A 24,408-nucleotide genomic window follows, 5' to 3' on the forward strand; every position below is an offset into this window, starting at 1 on the left:
CCATTAAGCTTATGGAATGTCTGCATAAAACATGGAAACACAACATGCGCGCGTGTGTGTGTGTGTGTGTGTGTGTGTGTGTAGCATATATATATATATATATATATATATATATATATATATATATATATATATATATATATATATATATATATGCTATAAAAACACCATGTTTTTTATTTTATTTGTTTTTTTAAGTTATCTTTTATTTATTTTTATTATTAATTACTATTAATTGTATTACATTTTTAAAGTCAGCCAATCATTAACACTTAAACTTCTAACATTTGTCAAATTCATTTCCAGGACAAATTTCAAGAAATGGATAATCCATTGCCACTAAGCGCTGAAGCCTCTAAGAGGAGGGGAAAAAATAAGTGGGATTACAGCGTCACACGGGCATATATCGAGTAATTCAGGTAATGTAGTCGAACGAAACATCTACCTCAAGTCACACTCACTCACTCACTCACACACACACACACACACACACACCTAGGCTATCTCCCCCTGCCGCTGTCTTTCTTCCTCACACCGCTTGACGATTACACACACACACACACACACACACACACATACTAGCACGCACGCTCTCACACGCAAGCACTACACACGAGCACACTTGCGCACGAGATCCACAGGACGTTGACAATAATTCATGTTTTCAGAGCTCGCCCAGCCAGATGTGCGCTTTTTTCGAGCGGCGTCCTGAGCGTTCGCACAGCTCAAAGTTAAATGCGCTTGAGAACTTCTCCAACTCTTTGCGTCATAGTGAAAGTTAATGACTGGCAATCACACAAACAGTGCGTGCATGAGCGCCGCGCGCTGTCGGCCGCGGACTGCAGCAGTAAATCCCCGCGCGCTCTCCGCGGCGACATCAGCCTGATAGTATCCTCTCAGTGAACAATGAAGCGCACATTTTGCCTAATCCCACAGCGATGAGTTGCACTAATCACCACAAATCACGAGAGACTAAACAGCAAATTGAAGATAAATTCAAAAAACCTTTTATATTTTACAATATTACCGTCATAATAACGAGCACGGCGTTTTAGTAACGCACAGGTGTGCTGCTCCTGCCGCTGCTGCTAGAGCAAAAGTTCCGCGTCTATAACATAACGCATCATCAACTACAATACCACCTGTCGTTACATGCTGGAGCAACTATCATAAACGTCATCGGCATCATAATTTTACAAGCAAATTATTAAAGAGTATTAAGTTTGTGCAGCCCACCACAGCATTTAAATACGATTACATGCATATTCTGTCAAATGATTAAATGTGATACTTGCGTTCTAAAGAATTCAAGCAAAAGGCAAATACTTCCTGGGAAGCGTGATCGTGTTTCCATAAGAAAATCAAGTCGATATTGTCCAGTCGCTAAAATTACGCGTCGGATCTTAATTTAATTTGACATTAAAGCAGCACAAAAATACCTTTTGTCTAGACTCAGTGATCTGAAACCCGGGTCTCTGCGGTGCCAGTGTACGGTCTGCAGCAGCACGACTGACAATGTACGGTACAATCATTCTCCCGTTCTCCCAGCCAACAAGATCGTTAGGAAGATGACATCCCAACTTTGAGCAGACTTCAAAAAAGTATGATTCCCCCCCTTTCGATGTATCTGCATATTTGCAAACACTGGCCCCTTTTTTATTCGCACCTACCAAGGCAGATCCGAGCAGAGGGGAGGGCTTCCACTGTCCGAGCGCCCCTTCTCCAAGCCTGTCGTTGAGATTGATGGCAAAAAGAAGGGAGAAAAAGCTTATTCTCCACTTCCAGAAATCATGTAGCCTTCGACCGAGCCGAGCGCGTGAGGAAGAGAATAGTGAATTATTGCTAAACGTACTTTCTGGGAAGCTGAGCGTGTGGGCTCACCAACCTTTCGATTCTCGCAATCCCACCTCTACATCCAGAAGAACATGCAAACACATTTCATAGATTTTTGGAGCTTCACGTAAAAACCGAACTGGACTTTCGGCGACGCTGAGACGGAGAGAACGCACAGATAAACAAAGACGTTTCGCGTTACGCGGCGCTTCTTTTTGGCGACGTTTTAAATGTCGAAGCGTAACGTGTAGGGTGTTTCTCGATGTGAACGTACATAGTGAAAGATTTGCGGGTTGATGTCACGGACGGAGATCTGTTGTCGGCTCTGTCTCCCTGTGCACTGTGCAGCCTGTGATTTTTTTTTCTCTAGGAGCAAAAGTTGATATGTCGTCATACCGCTTTAAGACTGAACTTCCCTTCAACACATTCATATTTACCATCAAACAATGTCAGAAGGATGCACGTGGTGACTGCATGACTTTGTAATCCTACTATTTGTTTTCATTTTGAAGTATTTTGTATTATTCGACGGAATAAATTAGTATGGAATAATAAAATAAAAAAGTTTCAATCATGTTTTGCACTTTTTGAAACTTTATGCAAAAATATTTTATCTGAATTCATACTATATATATATATATATATATATATATATATATATATATATATATATATACTCTACTCTCTCTCTATCTCTCTCTCTCTCTCTCTCTCTCTCTCTCTCTCTCTCTCTATATATATATATATATATATATATATATATATATATATATATATATATATATATATATATATACATATAGTATGAATTAAGATTTAGTAGCAAATTCCTAAGCAACTAGTAACTAATTGGCTGCCATTCTAATTGTATGAATGCTGTTTATTTTTGCCAAGATCTAAGGATATGCAAAATGCATTAAAAAATAAAAATGACTTCTGTTCTATTAATCTTTATTTAAAATACAAAATAAAAAAGTATTTTAATTCACACCTTATAAACATTGTTTTGATTGGTTGGTTGGTTGATTTAATTAAACTATTTTATTTTTACTATTTTTTTATTTTGATGTTAAGGTTGTTGAAGTAAGAATTAGTGGTGTAACTGTCCAGTTATTGTAAATAATTAAAATAAAAAAATCTTGAAAAACTGAAAAATCTTGTAAGTAGTCTGATGTAATATTTTAATGTGACAACCAACAAGCACAAAGCCATTTTGTTGTCATCTGACAAGAAAATCATAAAAAAGTAAGGACCCATTCAGACCCATGACAGTCAAATTCATTACATATATTAAACATATTACATTTTAGGCATGTTTAGTCCAGGTCAAATTGAATAATCGCAAGAAAGCTCATGACGTCATATCTTTATTTAATATTTTACATACATTAAGGAAATATATGTGTTATATATATATATATATATATATATATATATATATATATATATATATATACACACACACACACATACACACACACACACACACATACATACACACCATACTAATACTGTGTTTGACCCCCTTTCACCTTCAGAACTGCCTTAATTCAACGTGGCATTAATTCAGCAAGGTGCTGAAATTCTTTAGAAATGTTGGCCCATATTGATAGGATAGCATGTTGCAGTTGATGGAGATTTGTGGGATGCATATCCAGGGCACGAAGCTCCTGTTCCACCACATCCTAAAGATGCTCTATTGGGTTTAGATCTGGTGACTGTGGGGACCATTTTAGTACAGTGAACTCATTGTCATGTTCAAGAAACCATTTTGAAATAATTTGAGCTTTGTGACATGGTGCATTATCCTGCTGGAAGTAGCCATCAGAGGATGGTGGTCGTAAAGGGATGGACATGGTCAGAAACAATGCTCAGGTAGGTCATGGCATTTAAACGATGCCCAATTGGCACTAAGGGGCCTAAAGTGTGCTAAAAATCCCCCACACCATTACACCACCAGCACAGTGGTAACAAGGTACGATTGATCCATGCTCTCATTCTGTTTACGCCAAATTCATACCATCTGAATGTCTCAACAGAAATCAAGACTCATCAGACTAGGCAACATTTTTCCAATCTTCAACTGTCCAATTTTGGTGAGTTTCCTATTTGTAGTGGAGATGAGTGGTACCCAGTGGGGTCTTCTGCTGTTGTAGCCCATCCGTCTCAAGGTTGTGCGTGTTGTGGCTTCACAAGTGCTTTGCTGCATACCTCGGTTGTAACGAGTGGTTATTTCAGTCAAAGTTGCTCTTCTATCAGCTTGAATCAGTCGACCCTTTCTCTTCTGACCTCTAGAATCAACAAGGCATTTTCGCCCACAGGACTGCCGCATACTGGATGTTTTTTTTCCTTTTCACACCCTTTTTTGTAAACCCTACAAATAATTGTGCGTTAAAATCCCAGTAACTGATCAGATTGTGAAATACTCAGACTGGCCCGTCTGACACCAACAACCATGCCACGCTCAAAATTGCTTAAATCCCCTTTCTTTCCCATTCTGACATTCAGTTTGGAGTTCAGGAGATTGTCTTGACCAGGACCACACCGCTAAATGCATTGAAGCAACTGCCATGTAAGTTGGTTGATTAGATAATTGCATTAATGAGAAATTGAACAGGTTCCTAATAATCCTTTAGGTGAGTGCATATTGTCAAATGTAATTATTGCATTTAACATAAAAGTTTCTAAATATATACATGTGCGTGTATACACACACACAAAAATATATATATATATATATGTTAGTGCTGTCAAATAAATAATTGTGTGTGTGTGTGTGTGTGTGTGTGTGTGTGTGTGTGTGTGTGTGTGTGTGTGTGTGTGTGTGTTGGCGCTTCTGTGTATAAATATATGTGTACAGTATTCACACAAATAAAAGTTTTGTATATATATATATATATATATATATATATATATATATATATATATATATATATATATATATATATATATATATACTCTATATTCTCACGCATATTTTATGTGCATGTCAGTTAAGTACTTTTTTGAATTCCCAAAAAGTATGAAACCAACGTGTATACAAAAAGTGTGTAAAAACTAGACATTTTAGACTTTAGAATTTTTAAAAAGGATTTCCTTTTGTTTTTTCGTTGTTGTTTTTTTCGTTTTTTTGTTTTTTTAACTCTGACATTTATATTTTTCATTGACCCATGAAAGTATGAAAATTAAATACAAATATATGAATAAAATGTAATTAAAGCACGCTTTTTAAATGCCCGTGCACATTAGCGACGCAGAACACGCATTACACTGCTATGAATTGTGTGGTCTGCTACGGTAAACAGGGGTCAGCTGTGGTCGCTCGGCTCCTGGTTTCGCTCAGTCCACTCCGCTTCTTTTGAATGTCCTGTCTGCTGGCAGGCGGCCAACCGAAGTGTGTGGAAATGACACCGCCAGGGCGGCAGAGATTTTCCTTCATTTCTCTCCTTCCCGATCGCAGACGGGCTGACATTGGCTAGAAAGTGGAGCAGCTCGTCAGGGACAATCAATGCGAATCGATCGAGCCGCGCGGGTTTGAGGCTCCGAGCTGGAAAATAACGCGCGTGCGAGCGAGAGAGAGAGAGAGAGAGAGAGAAAGAGCGAGCGAGCGAGCGAGCAAGAGAATGGGGAGGGGATGTGCTACCAATACTCGCCTCTCTCACACACAAATATCGCCTTTACTAAAACCTTCATGGAAGGCGCATCAAAGACAGTTTACTCCTGACGCAAGGATATTTTATCATATTATGTTTTTTCCGACAGTTAGGTTTATATTAGCACGTGTGCCAAGAGTGAGACCACTATTAAAAAGGCTTCCAATTTGCCATTTTCTAACTTAATATTTTCCTGTTAGAAATTAAATGTATTAGGCTATTAGTTTATTATAGTTTCTTATTTATAGGGTATAAGGTTTCTTGCCAAGTTTCTATAAATTAAAAAAACAGCCGAACATATTATAGCCTATAATTTTCTGTAATACTGAAGATATTACCTACCAATTTTAGGTTTTATATTATAATGTAAGGATATGTGACATAATCGTTTATGTAAAGTTTACATTGTAAACTGATACAAAAACTTTTTGGGGAAACATTTGGGTGATTGGGACAGCACATCTTTACATTTATTTAGGTTGGTGTAAGCATATTTACTGCACAGTAGCCTATAATTTCACATGCAAGATTGCCTTTTTCATTCCATGTTTATTTCTGTTCAACTTTTTTTCTCAATGTTCATAATCCATCCACAATTCATACATTAGGCATACAGCACAATAAATTAACGTAAAGATATGCTTGAAGCTGAAATGTCATTGGAATTAAAAAACACTTCCAAAATTCAGTGAAATAATAATAAAAAAATTCATTAAATAATGTGAACTGACCCAAAACCCCCTCTTTTTTGGGGGGAGGGGGAGTAAATTTGGAATAAATCCCCAATAAACTGTTTTAATAAACCAATAAACCTATTACTGCACAAAAGCTGCATGTCCTATCACCTAAATTGTTTTTGGGTGGATGGGACTAAATAACCAATTCTGAAAATAGAAAAATGATATTAATAGTGTTTACTGATTGTGTTGCAGAAGTGCATCATATTCATGTTTCCATTAAAGGAAAAATCAAATGAAATAAAATCAATTGTATCACTTTATTATGAAAACTAGCTAAAGCCCATTTTCCCAGTGCATTTCAGGGTCAACACCCTTTTTGATGCCTGCCCCGCCCACTCTGATGATGTCACACCAATATGGGCAATCAATTTGAATTCTTTCCTCACAGCTAGGGTTCAGAAAAAAAGTTTTTATTTTCACTCATGAATGGGAAAATAATCTCTGTACAGTTATACTGTCTCACTAGACTAGGTAAACCCAGCCTCATCTGCCGGTGATTTGACTTTGCCCTGCAACTCAGTCTGAAAACTGTACATTCCTTTCTGCTGCTTCTGTTACACTTTTGCAGGAACCAATCACAGACTGGCTAATACCTGGCGTGCTATTGGCGGGTTTAACACGAAGACAGATAGAGAAATGATGGGTCGTTGCTCACGCCTCTTGTGGTCTGATTGGTTGAAGGACAGAACAGACTCCCCAGACCAATGTTCAATCTTAAATTGAGCTTGGTCTGGTGATAGCCAGACAACCGTCTCACTTGACCTTATGTCCCAATACACCTTATAAGTGACAGGTCAACCAAAAAGGAAAATTCTGTCATCATTTACTCACCCAAATGTGTTTAAAGCTGTAGGAGTTTCTTCAAAAGAAGATATTTTAAAGAATATTGGTAACCAAACAGCTGATGGTCCCCATTGACTTCCATAGTAGGCTATGGGGAAAAAATACTATGGAAGTCAATGAAGCCCATCAGCTGTTTGGACATTCTTCAAAGTATCTTTTGTGTTCAACAGAAGAAATTCCTCCAGGTTTGGAACAACTTCAGGGTGAGTAAATGAGGACAGAATTTTCATTTTTGTGTGAACTGTCCCTTTGATTCGCTCTGCAAACCCCTTTTGCTTTAATGACAGCAGCACTTGAGATGCAACAAAACAACTCTGAAGTTGTGCGTTAAACCTGATGATCATGTTCTTCAGCATGATTTGAAATGTTCTAATCGTATGCTTCAGTGAACGTAAGAGCATCAGACCAATCACAAATGAGTTCACATGATCAATAACACAAATTTGATTCGTTGATTATAGTGACCTAGTTCAAAAGTTTGCGCATAACTTATTCATTATATCATTTTTATTTGTTTCAAAATTTATCACAATACTAAAACTTCATTTTGGATCCTAGATTTCCAAATGTTGTTTTTCCAACTTTTAGACTGCATTTGCAACATTCATTGAATGTCAATGGCATTCATAAATCTGGACATTGCATCATGAAGGCCTCATGTCATGTGGGTGTTCATGACCAATTTTTGACTAAACTCATACTTATAATTCCGATAGGACATGAAGGTAGCACAAATGTCAAATTAAAAGCAGAGTCCTCTGACAATATATTCTTGCACAATGCTATGCATTTCAGTCTGTGCACTGCAGCAGCATGCATATTATCACCATCAGCCTATGAACTGATCTACAAGACAATGTTTTGCAGACTGAATGATACCCAAGTCTTTGGGTAACATTCAAAACATCTCGGTATAGTAACACTCTGGCAATGCCATAGCAACTGTGGTGATGCCATGGTAACGTTCCCATAAAAGCACTTTGGTAAATCTCTTTTTCCAAGAAAAAAAGAAGAAAAATCAAATTTAAAAGAAAAGCACTGGTCTATGGTGATTTCTATAACTGTATGACACAGTGGTAATGGCATGGAATAGGCTTATATGGTAACACTAGCACAGCAATCGCTCTGTGAAATGCTAAAATGTCATTAACCAAAATATTAATGTTGATAATTAGCCTAATGTCTCATTTATTAAGTTAATAATAAATCAAATTTAGCCTACTTAATAAGCTGTTGCTAAGCAAAAAGTTTCCCATTATAAGCTGTCAAAAATGTAGAACGTCAACAATACAGATTCTTCTCAATTCAGAACAAAATATCTAGCATGCACAGAGGCCACTGTTTTTCTAATCCAGGTTTGTGCTGCGTTACACGGGTTGTCTAAGTTTGACAATTAGCTTTTGTTTCACTGCTGACATATTTTCGTGGTCGTGGGCTGACACGCACGGGTTTCGTCAGAGAGATAAGCGCACAATGGACGCATCCAGTCCCTCACTGACGGGCTGGCGTGAATAAATTGGACACGCATTGCTTCGTAATCCCCTGAGTGTCTCTATGGCTCTGGCAAAGTGCCTGGCCTCACCGTATCTTACATTAAGCAGACGTCAATCCGTTCGTCCTCCTTTCGCTTTTGAAAATCACTTCCATGTCGAAGTGCCTGACCGCTTTCTGTGCCTGGGCTCCGCCAACTCTCAAGTCCTCCATAAGAAACAGGTCCATATTATCACCATACGGGTGTACAATGCTAGCGTGGGCAAATTATTTTTTTGTAGGAATTTTTGCTCCTCGTGCAACCCAAAGTATTTAGGTGGCCTATAGTCACGTGAGCAAACCATCAGCCAGGGCCGTAGCTCTAGGCCCCCTGAAAAAGGTGGGCTTATAAGATATGGAGGCTCACATCTGGTTATGATGTGATCTGGTTATGACCACACCATAAGGATAAAAACAGACAAATAAAGGTTATTGCTTTTACTTATTTTATATTCAAAGTTGTATATAAATATTGTATTGAAACAATGCCATTATGTGACTAATAACTTATTGCGCAACAAACAAAATAACAACAAAAGACAAGAAATTAGTAAAATGATCAAATAAACTTTTTAAAGTAGGCTATAATAGGCCTATAAAATATATTTCCAGTCAGGCCGATGTCTAACAGCTGAGATAAATATTCTGAAATTAAAATTAATGCAAATATAAAATAAATTGTAAAATAAATTGAATGTCTTAATTTTTGAAGAAGATAATTAGCTATTTTATTTAAAGGGGTCATAAACTGCATAGATTTATTGTTTTATGATGTTTCCTGCTATGCACATATAATGTTAGTATGCTTTTTACATCAAAAATTGTCATCTATATTATAAATAAAAGGCATTTTTCCTACCCTCATTTTGGCCCTCTGCTCTGAACACTCTGTTTTAAAGGAACGGTATGTAAAAAATGTATTTCAATTAATCATAAAATTGCCCTGATAGCCCTGAAAACACTCAGTCTCAGTCAATCTCATGTCAATCTTGAGTACCTATAGAGTAGTATTGCATCCTTCATATCTCCGAAAAGTCTTTAGTTTTATTATATTTATAAAATAAATGTATACCGAGTCTTTCCAGAAAAAAAAAAATGAGCGGATGGAGGTGTATCGTGTGGGCGGAGCTAAAGAATCACAAGTGCGTGCAGCTATCGGATGAGAGCCTCTGAAAGCTGTGACATCCTAAAGCGTGGAAAAGATAACGTTAACCTAATAAACCATGGCTATCAATCAGATTCAACCATACATATATGATCCAGAATCGGATCAGGAGGCTGAAATAAATTGATCAGGAGAAGCAGCAACATCAGGACGTCCGTCTCTGTACTGTATGAGGACATGTTTTGGTTTATGGACTATTGTATGCGACTAAACCTTAGCAGTAGCAAGCAAAACCGTTTTGCACATCAGACTAGTGTAAACATAGAACAACAATGGAGTAGCGCATTTGAATGAAGAAGCACGCTTTGTGAGAACGACCCCTAGGTTTATGTTTGGGGTTGTTAAATAAACAGACAGACACATAGAGTGGTCAGCCATTCTCCATTGATAAATTAACTATATACGATCGTGTTGTTTACTGATGTTTACTTATGCGACGATAGCCAACAACATAGACATTTGAAGCAGTTTTACTCACCGCCTGCTTCCAAAGCAGGACCGTGAACCTTTATCGTTGGGACCGCTCCGTCAAAAACACACTTCTCTGGTAACTGTTGATTTAGTGAAGTCATGTGACAGCAGTGAGTGCAGCGTTTATGGGCATACCGCGTGTATTTCCTCTCTTGCTCTGGCCGCTCGTGCGGGCACCCTTCCGGGAGAAGAGCCCGTACGGCCCGTAGAAAATTCCGGCCCATCTATGTCACACAGACCCATACTCGAAAAAAAACGTTCTGAAACTTGTGAGAAACCGAAAGAAGTATTTTTGACACAGAAATACTCCATCAAACGTCCAACTTAGTTTTTGAAACTTTTTCCATGTTTAGGATGGGAATCTCTTTAACAGCTGTGTAAAAAGTATGCATGAAACAGCATTTCACCCCCCTTTAAGAAATCATGTTAATTTCAAATACTTATTTAACAACAGTAGGCTAGTCCGGCCAGGATATTGTCATTTAAAAGTTGTTGTTGCAGCCCTCAACTGATGTTGATGTTGTCATGTTGTGTTTTGGCCTGAAGCTCCACCCTCCACCTATCGACCAATCAAGAAGTCAGTAGTGTTTCGGCATCCGGGTTGCCAGATCTGCTCTAGTTACCACAGCTGCAGCTACAAACGTTCCTGCTGGATCCTGCAGCCTATCTGGCAACCTCGAGCCAGGGGGGAGGGGGAGAGGGGATACACGCTCCACTACAGTCATTTGAATGTAATTGCAGTACCAGTTTTGGCCACAATCTTACATACACTTCCTTTAAGCGGTGTGTACGTGAGTGTAAACACCCACTGCGTGATTAGCTAACGTCTTTCCATTTGAAATAGTATCACTCTATCTTTTAGCGCGTTTTTACTATTACAGCTCTCGTGGTTAACTAATCGTGAAAAGTGTTGTGTTATATTAAGATCGTGGCATCTTGAAAGCAGTGATCTCATCAGTTACTTACATGTTGCATTACTGTCGAGTCCAGGCAGTTTCCTCAACGGCATGTTTATTGCTTGGCAGCTCGCTTGGCTCGCTTGGCACTCGAACGGTGGGTGGGGCTAAATGGGCAGTGATGAAGTAGGCGTTGATCTTCTTCTGCAGAGGCGGTGCTTGCCTCCCTTTGACGTCATAGATCCCCACTTTGTAAAACCTGTCGTTTGCTGGAGACTGGTGTCAATAAAAGCTTTCTTTGGACTAACAAGGAAGTTTTTGGTTCTGAAACTTATAAATAAAATTCAAAAGCAATGAAAGCTTTAGCATAAGTTCTGCCAGGAAGACTTAATTGTTACGTCACTTCAACTTCTATCTATCCAATCACATTCTAATACTTGGTTATAAAAGATAGGTACGTACTCATGTTTGAGTTCGCAGATGCTGACACCCCAATTCACCGCCATCCTCCCCACCACCTCCAAGTCAAATCCAAAGCCTCTGCCTTCGTCTTCAGGCAGGATATGCAGAGTCCGTACCCTCTGATTGCGAGCTACGGACGGGGCCTATGCCAAAGTACTTTATTGCTTGCTGGGTTGTTAATAAATGGATAATTGTCACAGTATTTATTCTCCCGAGTCTTTCTGGCAGAACAGTATTTATTTGAAATACAAATCTTTTATAACATTATAAATGTACACCAACCATCATGTAAATAACAAAGTGAATAACACTGATTATCTCTTCATCACGCACTTGTTAGTGAGTGGGATATATTAGGCAGCAAGTGAACATATTGTCTTCAAAGATGATTTGTTAGAAGCAGGAAAAATGTAGCCTAGAAATTTAAATGCACCCTAGTGGCAGCAAATCTAATCTGCCGCGAGTGTCGTCTAGCAACTCTCAATACACTTCTGAGCTGTAAAAGCCAAACTCTGGTCGGGCCAATCACATCGTGTATAGAGTCGGTTGGCGGGGCTTAACATAGTGACGGCTGAGTTGCGTTTGCGGTCTTCTAGTAAACACAGAAACTGGTGAACGGCGGTCTTTCGAATCAGCTTTGACCGCAACTCTGGAAGACTTGGAGTTAAGCTTTTCTCTGAGAAAAGAACAGAGAACGGCACTGAAGTCATTCTCAAAAAGGGAAGATGTGTTTGTAGTTTTGCCGACTGGATACGGTGAAAGTTTAATCTATCAACGAGCTCCGCTTCCCCTTCGTTGCTCTGGCTGGTTGTAGCGCTATCCTATCGCGTGCAGAGGGAGTTTGAAAGACAACCGTTTATCCTGCCCCTCGGATTGAGCCCAGTCAATGGTGAGTTTCCAGACCAAACATCTTGATGTGGGTCTGGCTTGTCAGGCTAGGAAAAATGGGCAAGCATAAAGATTTGAGCGAGTATAACAAAGGCCAATTTGTGATGACTAGGTGACTGGGTCAGAGCATCTCCAAAACTGCAGCTCTTGTGGGGCGTTCCCAGTCTGCAGTGGTCAGTATCTATCAAAAGTGGTCCAAGGAAGGAACAGTGGTGAACTGGCGACAAGTCTGATCAAACACTTACTGTTGCTGCGGAATCTCAAACGTGGTGCATAACATGCGAATTAACCTCATTGGTTCCTGCAGAAGCTCAAACGAGTTACATAACACGAGAATTGGTTCTTGCTGAAGCTCAAACGTGCTGCATAAAACGAGAATGAGCCTCACTGGTTCTCGCTGAAGCTCTGACGTGCTGCGTAACACATGAGAATGAACCTCATTGGTTCTTGCTGAAGCTCTGACGTGCTGCGTAACACGAGAATGAGCCTCATTGGTTCTTGCTGAAGCTCTGACATGCTGCGTAACACATGAGAATGAACCTCATTGGTTCTTGCTGAAGCTCAGACGTGCTGCGTAACACATCAGAATGAGCCTCGTTGGTTCTTGCTGAAGCTCAGACGTGCTGCGTAACACATGAGAATGAGCCTCATTGGTTCTTGCTGAAGCTCAGACGTGCTGCATAACACATCAGAATGAGCCTCATTGGTTCTCGCTGAAGCTCAAAAGTGCTGCGTGACACGAGAATGAACCTTATTGGTTATTGCTGAAGCTCAAACATACTGCGTAAAACGAGAATGAACCTCATTGGTTATTGCTGAAGCTCAGACATACTGCGTAACACGAGAATGAACCTCATTGGTTCTTGCTGAAGCTCAGACGTGCTGCGTAACACGAGAATGAACCTCATTGGTTCTTGCTGAAGCTCAGACGTGCTGCATAACACATCAGAATGAACCTCATTGGTTCTCGCTGAAGCTCAAAAGTGCTGCGTGACACGAGAATGAACCTTATTGGTTATTGCTGAAGCTCAAACATACAGCGTAACACGAGAATGAACCTCATTGGTTATTGCGGAAGCTCAAAAGTGCTGCGTAACACACAAGTTGATTAATGTTTATATGTGAATAAAAGCCTAATGTCACAATAAGGAAGAAGGCTTCTTAAAAAAAAACGAATGCATCTTGATTTTGTCTATGGGGAGTTGATTGATAGAGTGGTGCAGGGATGACATATTTCTGTAGGCCAAATCAGTAAGCTTTTACATGTCAAGAAAGTTACCAAGTGTGTCTCCTAAAAGTGACAGCAAAATAAAAAATACTGAGCTGCCTGTTTGGCTGAACATTGGCTGAAAAAGAATGAGTGCTATAGTAGGGAGCAGCAATGCGTGACACAGGAGAGTGGTGGTGGGCGCGCTCGCCCCGGGGCAACGGCCACACTCAGATCTTTGTTGCGTTCAGATAGAGAGAGCGGGGTGGGGGGTGGGGGGGTTATTAGTTTTACTCTGCCCACTGCTTCCCACTCCAGTCCAGCTGCATATATGACTAGCACCGCAGGAGTGCCCCAGAAGACTGTCAGAAAAAAGAAATGCCAGAAACCGAACAGAGAGAGATGTCCGGTTTCGTAGAAGCTCAGGAATGTTTCGAGCTGTGTGAGATTTCCAAACAAACACTGCAGTGCTGCTCTCTCCTCTCTGCCCCGAGGCACAGCCCAGCACTCCTTTACATGCTCACCTCCCACCGCCGCCTCAGCACAACAAGCTTCCCATCATCCTGGATCATCTGTTCTGCTAATGCGTCATTTGTTCGGTTGTTTTTCAAAGTTGCATTATTGCTTAACGCATCTCTTGTCTCCTCTAAACTGCTTCTAGCCCCAAAGTGTTGGATTATAGGACACACTTTGAGTCATCCTCTGCGTCGAAGAGCATATGGTTGTCAGTGGAAAGCTTCTGCTATCTCTCTGCCTTTGACCCAGTAGTATAAGAGCAAGAGAGCTACATCTGAGCCCTGCTGCACAGATATCCATCTTAACACAGGCAGGCAAAAGCGTATTAGGGGAGGAGAAACTCAAGAGCCAAATGACTAGGACTGTCATTAGAGGAACAGGTGTGGTCTAACACTGATGTTTTTACATGAGATGCTGATGAGGCAGATCTGCGGTGCAGTGTAAAAATGTTTGGCTCTCATCGGGGATTCTTTAACATGAAACATCAGGCCAACTGCGCATGGTAAAGTGTTAACTACCCAAATGACTATGAAACAAAGAACAGATGCATAATGATGTAGGAAAGAAGGAATCTAGCGTTCGTAGGAGTAACGTAGGGGAAAAACATACAATGAAAGATCACCATCTAGTGGTCATCTGGCTACACAAATTACTCACGTCGCTTCATGAAAATGAGGTTAAACCAATGGAGGATGGTTTAACCTCACATGGAGTACTTTAATGATGTCTTTGCTACCTTTCTGGGCCTGGTAGTTGCGTAGCTATCAATGAAGGGACAGGAAGATTTCATTAAAAAGATCTTCATTTGTGTTCTGAAAATGAACGAGAGTCTTACAGGTTTGGAACAACATGAGGGTGAGTAATTATGGCAGAATTTTAGGGTACAACAGGGCTAAGCACCTTAAAGGGTTAGTTCACCCCAAAATGAAATTGATTTCATTAATGACTCACCCTAATGTCGTTCCACACCCGTAAGACCTCCGTTCATCTTCACACACAGTTTAAGATATTTTAGATTTAGTCCGACAGCGTATCTAAGTGTATGCACCCTATACTGTCCATGTCCAGAAAGGGAATAAAAACATCATCAAAGTTGTCCATGTGTGACATCAGTTGGTTAATTAGAATCTCTTGAAGCATCGAAAATACATTTTGGTCCAAAAATATCAAAAACTACAACAACTCCAAATCATGAATCAATTTGCTGATTCACAGCCGTTTGAATCTTTATTTGAGGATTGAAAACAAACAGAGAAGAGAAAACAATGCTGAATAAAGTCGTAGTTTTTGTTATTTTTGGACCAAAATGTATTTTCGATGCTTCAAGAGATTCTAATTAACTAACTGATGTCACATATGGAAAACTTTGATGATGTTTTTATTCCCTTTCTGGACATGGACAGTATAGTGTGCATACACTTCCATACGCTCTCGGACTAAATATAAAATATCTTAAACTGTGTTCTGAAGATGAACGAAGGTCTTACGGGTGTGGAGGGTGAGTCATTAATGACATCAATTTCATTTTTGGGTGAACTAACCCTTTAAAAAAGTGTGCTTTTCACTACTATACAGGGGAAAAAAATTGTTTGTATTGAACATTTATGGAGCAAGCTTTTGTGTGAAAATAAATCATAAAAGTGGTTTATTTTATTTACAAATCTTAATGTATGGGGTGGCGATGGGGGGGCACTCAGTATTGATTCAAATACTTTAGCTAAAATAATGTTTTTAGTAATGTTTAAGTTAATACTTGTTCAAAACAATCACTTTAACAAAGTTTAAACTATTTTCTGTTTATTTTGATCAATAAAATAATTCATTTTGGATGAATAAATATGCTGTCATTAAAATATGTTAATATTTTATATAATTTATTGTTACTACCGTAAATCTATATTAAATTATTATCTCCTTTCAGAATCTTAACTTTTTTAAATTATATATATTTCAGATATATATTTGATTTGCGATACGATATTGCAATTAGTGTGTAATATATATATATATATATATATATATATATATATTTATATATGTAATTTAAAAAAAATCTATTTAAATTATTTATATATATATATATATATATATATATATATATATATATATATATATATATAATTTAAATAGATTTTACACACTGATTGCAATATCGTATCGCAAATCAAATATCGCATTATTTAAAAAGATATTGCAGCCCTAGTATCAAGTATATTAGCAACTATTACTTTCTACTTGACTACATGAATAAGCAAATGTACTTTTTACTCCAATACATTTGTGATGAGTAATGCAGTTACACATTGCTTTTTGCATAACTTTTTCTGCAGCAATTTGTTTCTGCTATTAAGAAGCGAAATCGCATTCTCCAGGTACTATATCTTGTGTGTCCCCTTTACTCACCCAAACTTGTCAATGAGGCTACTTTTCATAAATGCATTAGCAGGTAGTTGATGAATCGCAGGTGTTTGATTTACGAGATGAGGCCAAAACCAGCAGTGCAAGTAGACTTTGACTACTTCATTTCAACATGATTTTATTTATCCTCCATATTGACGAGATAAGGATATTAAGGATATTAAGACTTGTGAGTTTGTAAATGTTTAAGATACTGCTGTGTTGACCTTGAGTTATTGCAATATTGACGTGATCAGTTTTATTTAAATTTTAGAAAATAAACATGATATCTTATCTGACAAATTTGTTTTTGAAACCCCCAGGGGTCATCCAAAAGGTTCTAAGGGGTCCCCAGAAAAGACAAAGCAAAAATGGATAAAGTCTACTAAACATTATGTTTAATTTCGAAATGCTTCTCTCATTTCTCGCCAGAATTGTATGTTTGCTTTGTATGTTTCTGCTTTAGTTTTTCTCACTTTAGTCCCCTTTATCTTGCTCACTGTTGTTCTTAACACAGGACATAAACCGCTTAAATACATTTATTCTGAAAATTGCTTATACATATAATTGTAAATCATTTTTAATTGAAAATGTTCTTTTTCAGGTTTATACATCCAACATTAATATAGTCGATTTAAGTTTGGAAACATGCTGCACAAAATGCTGGGTTAAAAACAACCCAAGTAGGGTTGAAAATGGACAAACCCAGAAAATGGGTATTTTGAACCCAGTGAACCATTTAAAGCTACACTGTGTAACTTTTTTTGTTTATTCTTAGCTAAAAACACTTCTTGTTCTTATATGCTTATATATGCTTATTAATGTATATTTACTTCTTTCAAGTAATAAAGTATTCTCGTAAGTTTATAATATGCCATTGAAAATACATACAGGTGAGGGGTTCGAATGCTGGTCGCCAAGTTGCCCCTTCATTTTGAAAGTAAATTAGCCAAAGAGGGACATACCCATAAGATTCGCCTTTCGCGTTTAAACACTCGATGGCACTATGTTAATCTTGGACTAAATCGGCCACCGTAGGAGTTGAAACGAAATCAGAATTGAGAGGAACAGAAACTAATGTTCACTAGATGGGGGAAAATATCACACAGTGTAGCTTTAAACAACCCAATTTCTGGGTTTGTCAATTTCCAACCCAACTTGGGTTGTTTTTAACCTAGCATTTTTTAGAGTGTGTATTTATAATGTCACACTTGCTATCTAACAGTTTTAATGTTCTATCATAAATAAAAGTGTATAGATGGATTTTGAAGGGGGTCCCTCATAAAAAAATGTATCATATTTGGGGGTCCTTGGCATCATAAAGTTTAAAAACCCCTGAACTAGAGCACCGTTGAGCCTACATTCAGTACAAGTAAAATACTTGCTGTTAAAATAAAATACTCGAAGACTTTTACTCAAGTCGTATTGGAATTGGTGATTGGAATTTGAATTGATAACAATGGAGTCGTTTTCTCTGTAAGGGATCTGTCCTTTTACTCAAGTATGGTTTTCAGGTACTCTTTACACCTCTCAAGAAAGCACACACACACACACACACACACACACACACACACACACACACACACACACACACACACACACACACACACACACACACACACACACACACACACACACACACACACACACACACACACACACACACACACACACACTCTCACACACACACACACACACACACACACACACACACACACACACACACACACACACACTGAGTGTGTTTTGACTATCATATTTATACATCAGGCATATGGCTTAAAATACACTGATAACATGATAACTGAGAGATGGGTAAATAAATATTCCCCAAAAAGCCTGTTGTGTCATATTTAACATTTACATTAACATTAAAAAATGGCTGAACTGTCATTCAGAAAACAGAAGGCATGACGTTGACTGTGTACAACAGGTTTTTAAACAAATTTTTTGTATTATTTATAATTTTTTAGGCCCTTGAAATGTGTGTATTCAATATGATACAGTATAATAGTAAATGGACATTATAGGTATTGTTCAACAGAATTTTAAAAAGAATGTTTAGTTTAAGTTATGAGAGATGGTTTAAAAAGGCTAAAATGTTGTAACGCCAAACCAGCATTCTTTTTTCAATGAATTTATAAACGAACAATGTATCCTGTGGGATACAAACAATAAAACACAAAAATAAAAGTCATGTTTTTTGTTTTGTTTTGTTTTTTTAAACATGAAATTTTATTATTTAGGTCCTAAAAAGTATGGAAAATAGCAGTACATTATTTTTCTTTTGGCCTTTTTAGGGTTAAAGCAGCAAATCATCATATTAGAATGATTTCTGAAGGATCATTTGACTGAAGACTGGACTAATGAAACTTTGCCATCACAGGATTATATTACATTTTAAATTATATTAAAATAGAAAACAGTAAATAGTAATGATATTTCATTATTACACGTGTAGATTGCTTGTGCATATTCAAACTTGATTTCTTAAGATCAGTCAGTGACACAAAATGCCATTTTTACTGACTTATAACCAATCACTGCTGTTTGGTCTGCTGCTTTTAATGTGTTTAGCACATTTTAGTGAAAAATACACATTTCTAATAACTGTTTGAATCTGTACTTCAGTGCACATGTATGCTCTGAACAGCAATACATAGTTCAAATCAACTTAAATATGGCAACAATGAATATTACTGCACTGTGGTGAATGTGGCTTGAAACTCAGCAACTGAATTTGTGCTTGCAACTTTAGCCTGCCCTGACCTCTAGGGGAGGAATGAGGTATTGCATAACTCTAGATATTAAAAAAAAAATCATCCCTCTGAACCCGTTCCCTGCAGCTTTTTCACCAGTAAGAACTAGTCAGCGTCGCCATGGGGCATGTACAGTGTCTTTTGGTTAATCTCATAAATCTAAATTTTGATGTAAGATTTACACTTTAATACAGTGATTGTGAAAAAGTATAAGAAGTGATATATTTTTTAGCACCCTCAAATGCAAAATAAAGCTATTGACATTACATTAGATACACTCAAAAGTTGTCCATTTGAGAAGTGAGTTTCCACAAATCAACTGAGAGATGATGAAACATGAATAGGCTATTATCGTCAACATAACTGGATGAATAGTCCTCTTAATGTGATGATCGTTCTCACATTACTATCAGCCTTAGCTGATGTTTAACTTAATTTATTTCATTTACCGTTACTTTTTACCATTATTTTATTTAATTTACCATTACATAGCCACAAATTCTTTCTGTGATTTTGTTTATTGGCTTTTTAGGTAATTTTTTTGTTTAATTTCACAGTTGTATGAAGTACCAATAACAGTAATACATTGCATTATTGTATTTTGCAATTTTGGTTAACTCTCCATAACCCAAACCAAGCTAGTTTGCTCATCTTAGCTGGTCAGTTGGCTGGTTTAGACCACCTTCAGGTGTTCAGTTTAAACCAGCTAAGGCCAGCAAACCAGCTTACTCTTGTTTAAAAGATGACACTGAAATACCATATTTACTACAATCATTACTACAAAAATCATTCTGTCTTTTGCCTAAAATTCTGTAATTAATTACTCACGCTTATGTCGTTCCATAAATTAAGATAATTTTGATGAAATCCGAGAACTTTCTGACCCCCAATAACGGTATTACCACTTTCAAGGCTCAGAAAGGTAGCACAGACATTGTTAAATATCCATGTGCAATTTCAAACTTAATGTTATGAAGTGATGAGAATACTTTTTTGCGCAAAAAGAAACAACAAATAACAACAACGGGTAAAATGTTGGTAAAAAAACAACAACTTACATTTACTACGGAGCCTCGCACATGGCACGCAAAAATGTAAACAGTAAATTTTGCCCACGATTTACTACTTCATTACCTTGATTTATAAATCATGCGCATAATTTACTATTTTGTTCCCTCAATTTGCTAAATCTTGTGGTCGATTTACTGCTTCGTTCCCTCGACTTTCTCGAAACCATCCACATTTAATAATTTTTGCAAATCGCTAGACGCATACACCCTAGCGACAGCAAATCTAATATGCAGCCAGAGCGTCTAACTCTGCATTGGCTTAAGAGCTTTGAAAAACCAAACTCTAGTCAGGCCAATCACATAGTGTATAGAGTCGGTGGGCGGGTTTAACAAAAACTGACCAGCACTTTTAGAGGCAATCTTTTTTTTTTCAGCTCAACTGTCTGGAATGGAACTCACAGAATTGTGGGATATCAAAGGCAGCGAAGGATATTGCGTCCGAAAACCTAGGCAGCTGACTCGTTGCCTCGCTACCTTATCAGACAATGACTTATAAGGCAGTGATTTGTGCATGTAGGCACCTCACAAAACTAATTTTGGACAGACTTCTGAGGCAGTGTAACAGTTTAATGATCTACAGTAAAATAGAGCGAGCTTTGGTGAGAACTAAACCCATATTGAATTACTACATTAGTAATTTCTCGCTAGAAATGACATCAGAAGTGGAAAATATTGGTAAAAAACATACATTTACACACAAACTAACCAGCAAACGCAACTTTCGGACGCCATCTTTTCCCCCCAGCTCAACCGTCAATGAATAGAAAGCACAGGATTGTGGGATATCAAAGGCAGCGAAGGATACATGCATGCTGCCTTCAAAAACCGATCAGATGAAGGTCTCTCAGAAGACAGGAAGTGAAGCTCAATAGATTTGGACGTTGCTTGATGACTTCCTGCCTTCAAATGTGTCCTCCAAAGGCAGCATTTTCCAGGTTTCGGATGCAGCCCTATTCTGCCTTCAAAACTCGATCAGGTGAAGGTATCTCAGCTAACATTAGATTCGGACGTGCCATGCCTTCCTTCCTTAAAATGTGTCCTCCAAAGCCATAATTTTCCAGGTTTTGGACGCTACCTGACCTGGAACCCGGAAGCGCTGCACTGTGTTTACTATGTGAATAGATGACACTGATGAGAAGAAATTATTGAATAAAGTAATTATTTTTGTCACATGTACTATTTTAATGAGGTCTTTACTATACCTTTCTAGGCCTTGAAAGTGGAAATACCATCGGCCCGTTGCAGTCTATGGGAGGATTTCATCAAAAATATCTTCATTTGTGTTCCGAAAATGAACGACGGTCTCATGGGTTTGAAACGACATGAGGGTGAGTAATTAATGACAAAATTTCTATTTTGGGGTACACTTTCCCTTTAAAGTATTTTGCTTAAAATAGCTTACATCAAAATACCAAACTGTATTTTTTAACGTCTTTTTATATAGGCCTAGTTGTATATTTGTAACGTTTGTTTTTGGTTAGGCAGGGAAGTTTTAATTAGGCCTATAGCCTATACTTTTTTAGGTTTGCAGAACGTTCTCCCGTAACTTTCCCGTAACGTTTTATGAACCTCTTTTCATCATATTTATTTTACATAGGCATATTGTATTTAGAAAAAGAAAATTCACCACTCCTCTTTAATGATAATAGTGGGACGATGCACAATGCGGGGAACAATCAGACCTGAGTGGCATTTCAACTTGATTATCAGTCATGGCGATGAGCGAGCGGCGCCTTCTCGGGAAAGCCCTTCACCTCCACCTGATGGCAGCATCACGCAGCCCCTTCACCCTGGTGCGTGGGAGTTCCCCGCTTCGCCATGTCGGGGTGGTGCAACGCGCTGAAAGGATCTCCCGAGCGCGCTCTCTCTCCTTCTCTTTACCGCCCCCACCCCATCAGCACCATCCTCCCCCTCACGACAGTCTCAGTCTCAGCAACAACAGCAGTATCGTCCTCCTCCACCCTCTCTAGGCAGCAGCAGCATTATCCGGCGGTGAGACACGGAGTAGACGCATCCAAGTGATGCCACTGCACCAACCGCTTCTCGCCACCGCGAAAACACGCCGAGAATAAAGCGCTTCTTCTGCGAAGAGGGAGAAACACATTCGCCTGGAGACATCCACTGCCCATGAAGATGTCTAACGCTGACATGGTCTTGAACTCCACCGATCGGATAGTGAAATGTAAGTGAACATTTCCTCCCTCTCTTCTACCTGCATCTTTCTTTTGTATCAGTGTTAAACAGCCTATGGATGTCGAGCCGGACGTTATTTATTTACAGCTTGTTGTCTCGGCTAATTAAAACCTTTCGATCACATTAATGTGGTCGGTTAGTGTTTAGGACTGAATGGTTTTGATATGCGAGATTGTTGCGAAGGTTTTCTCCGCTGTGGGTTGATGTTAATTGAGTCACGGGCAGGCAGAGGGAGATGTGTTAAATAAGGCAGATCCAGTGGAGGCGGTGATGCAGCAGGATTTAGGTGGCATCATGCAGCCCTTCCTGTATTCTTCAGAGACAATGAAGTAATAAGGTTTTCAGTTCATTTTGAGCTGTTCGCTTTCTGGAGGGAAGCCTCCAGTCTGAAGGTAAATCATTCGAGCTGAAATCTGTCACGCCCCCGTTGCGTCTGATTGATTTTCTTGCATTTACTGGTCACGTAGCGCACATTAATATTCTCACAGGAACATAAAAGCATCATTGAGACTCAATACAAGCGCCACGGTCATATAGAAACTACACTTCTGTCTTGGGTGCATGTAGTAATTTTTTACAAAAATGGTTTGAAAGGTTGAAAAATAACTTTAAAATAACGCCCCCCCCCACACACACACACAAAATGTATTTTATTTATTTATTTTTACTTGAAGTAAATTTTGTATTTTCCCTTATTTTTGGTCAGAGTGCACCACAATGCTTTTTTTTTTTTACATGTTACCCCCCCCCCCCCCCCCCCCAGACCCTCTTCTGTGTTTTCAGGTGTATAAATGTCAATAGCTGTTTTATTCTATATAGAGAGGAATGCCACCATGTTGGGATCATATGACCAGCCTTGTGATGCAATTGTCTGTGTTACTAATAAAAACATTAATTTTGCCAGTGCTCAGGAGGCTTTACAAAGCAGAAATGTAAACATAGATTCTAACAACTACTGAACGTTGGTACGTGAGTGTGACCCAGTTCAAAACAAAATGAGTACAAATGAAACATGATGACAAGTCCGGTGTTAACAGAATGCGTTTTTGTTGTTAAAAACACAACATGCTGGCCAGTAGAATTAAAAAAGGCGCAAGGTACTAGAGACACGTTTTTTTAAAAACTTGTTTTATCTTTAACGGCATCTTTTTAGAAGTCCGTGTCATGAGCTGCAAAAGACGCAAACGCAACAGTTAAAGACATCCATCTAGTGCGTGTTTACATTGAAAAACATATTCTGGGTAAACGGCTCAAGCTAGTCCTAGACTAAAATGTATGTTTGTGCTGTTTTAGCTGAAAGCAACTCGCACTTAGACTGGGTAAACCCAGCCTGATCTTCCGGCGTTTTGATTTCGCCCTGTAACTTAGTCTGGAAACATTCATTTCTACTGCTTCTGTTACACTTTTGCGGGAACCAGTCACAGACTGGCTTATCCACCTGACGTGCTATTAGTGGGTTTAACAAGATGACGAATAGTGATGGGTCATTGCCCGTTGATCACGCCTCTTGTGGTCTCATTGGCTGAAGGACTGTTCATTTGTGTACAGAGTCATTTGAATAATGCTCGTTGATCACGCCTCTTGTGCAGTAGAAAATACAGAGCAGACTCCCCAGACTAATGTTCAATCTTAAATTGAGCTTGGTCTGGTGATAGCCAGACAAACTTGCACTGACATATCTTAAAATATATCACTGCTATTGTTTAGTTTTAAGATGCACACCAGCAAAAAAAAAAAAAAATCTTCCTAAGGCATGTTTATAAAAGCTACTTAAATGTTCTAATT

The 24,408-nt window shown here is 38.5% G+C and overlaps 2 protein-coding genes across 6 annotated transcripts in view; one reads left to right on the top strand and one right to left on the bottom strand.

The window, feature by feature from the left end:
• cxxc5a (CXXC finger protein 5a) overlaps nucleotides 1-2,187 on the bottom strand; it is a 30,754-nt gene extending 28,567 nt beyond the window's left edge. Inside the window, exon 1 of one of the 5 annotated variants that reach the window (XM_067423500.1) lies at nucleotides 2,108-2,187. The gene's annotated coding sequence lies outside the window, so the exon portion shown is untranslated. The other 4 variants (XM_067423497.1, XM_067423499.1, XM_067423501.1 and 1 more) reach the window with 4 other exon arrangements.
• Nucleotides 2,188-22,250: 20,063 nt separating this feature from the next.
• The window catches only part of ppp3ca (protein phosphatase 3, catalytic subunit, alpha isozyme), a 62,885-nt gene continuing 60,727 nt past the window's right edge, over nucleotides 22,251-24,408 (top strand). The window contains 1 exon segment of the mRNA XM_067424782.1: nucleotides 22,251-22,612. Within this exon segment, the coding sequence (XP_067280883.1) occupies nucleotides 22,558-22,612 (55 nt within the window). The 5' untranslated portion in view covers nucleotides 22,251-22,557.

The sequence above is a fragment of the Pseudorasbora parva genome, chromosome 18 (assembly GCF_024679245.1).
Source record: "Pseudorasbora parva isolate DD20220531a chromosome 18, ASM2467924v1, whole genome shotgun sequence".
In the NCBI taxonomy this organism is placed as follows: domain Eukaryota; kingdom Metazoa; phylum Chordata; class Actinopteri; order Cypriniformes; family Gobionidae; genus Pseudorasbora; species Pseudorasbora parva.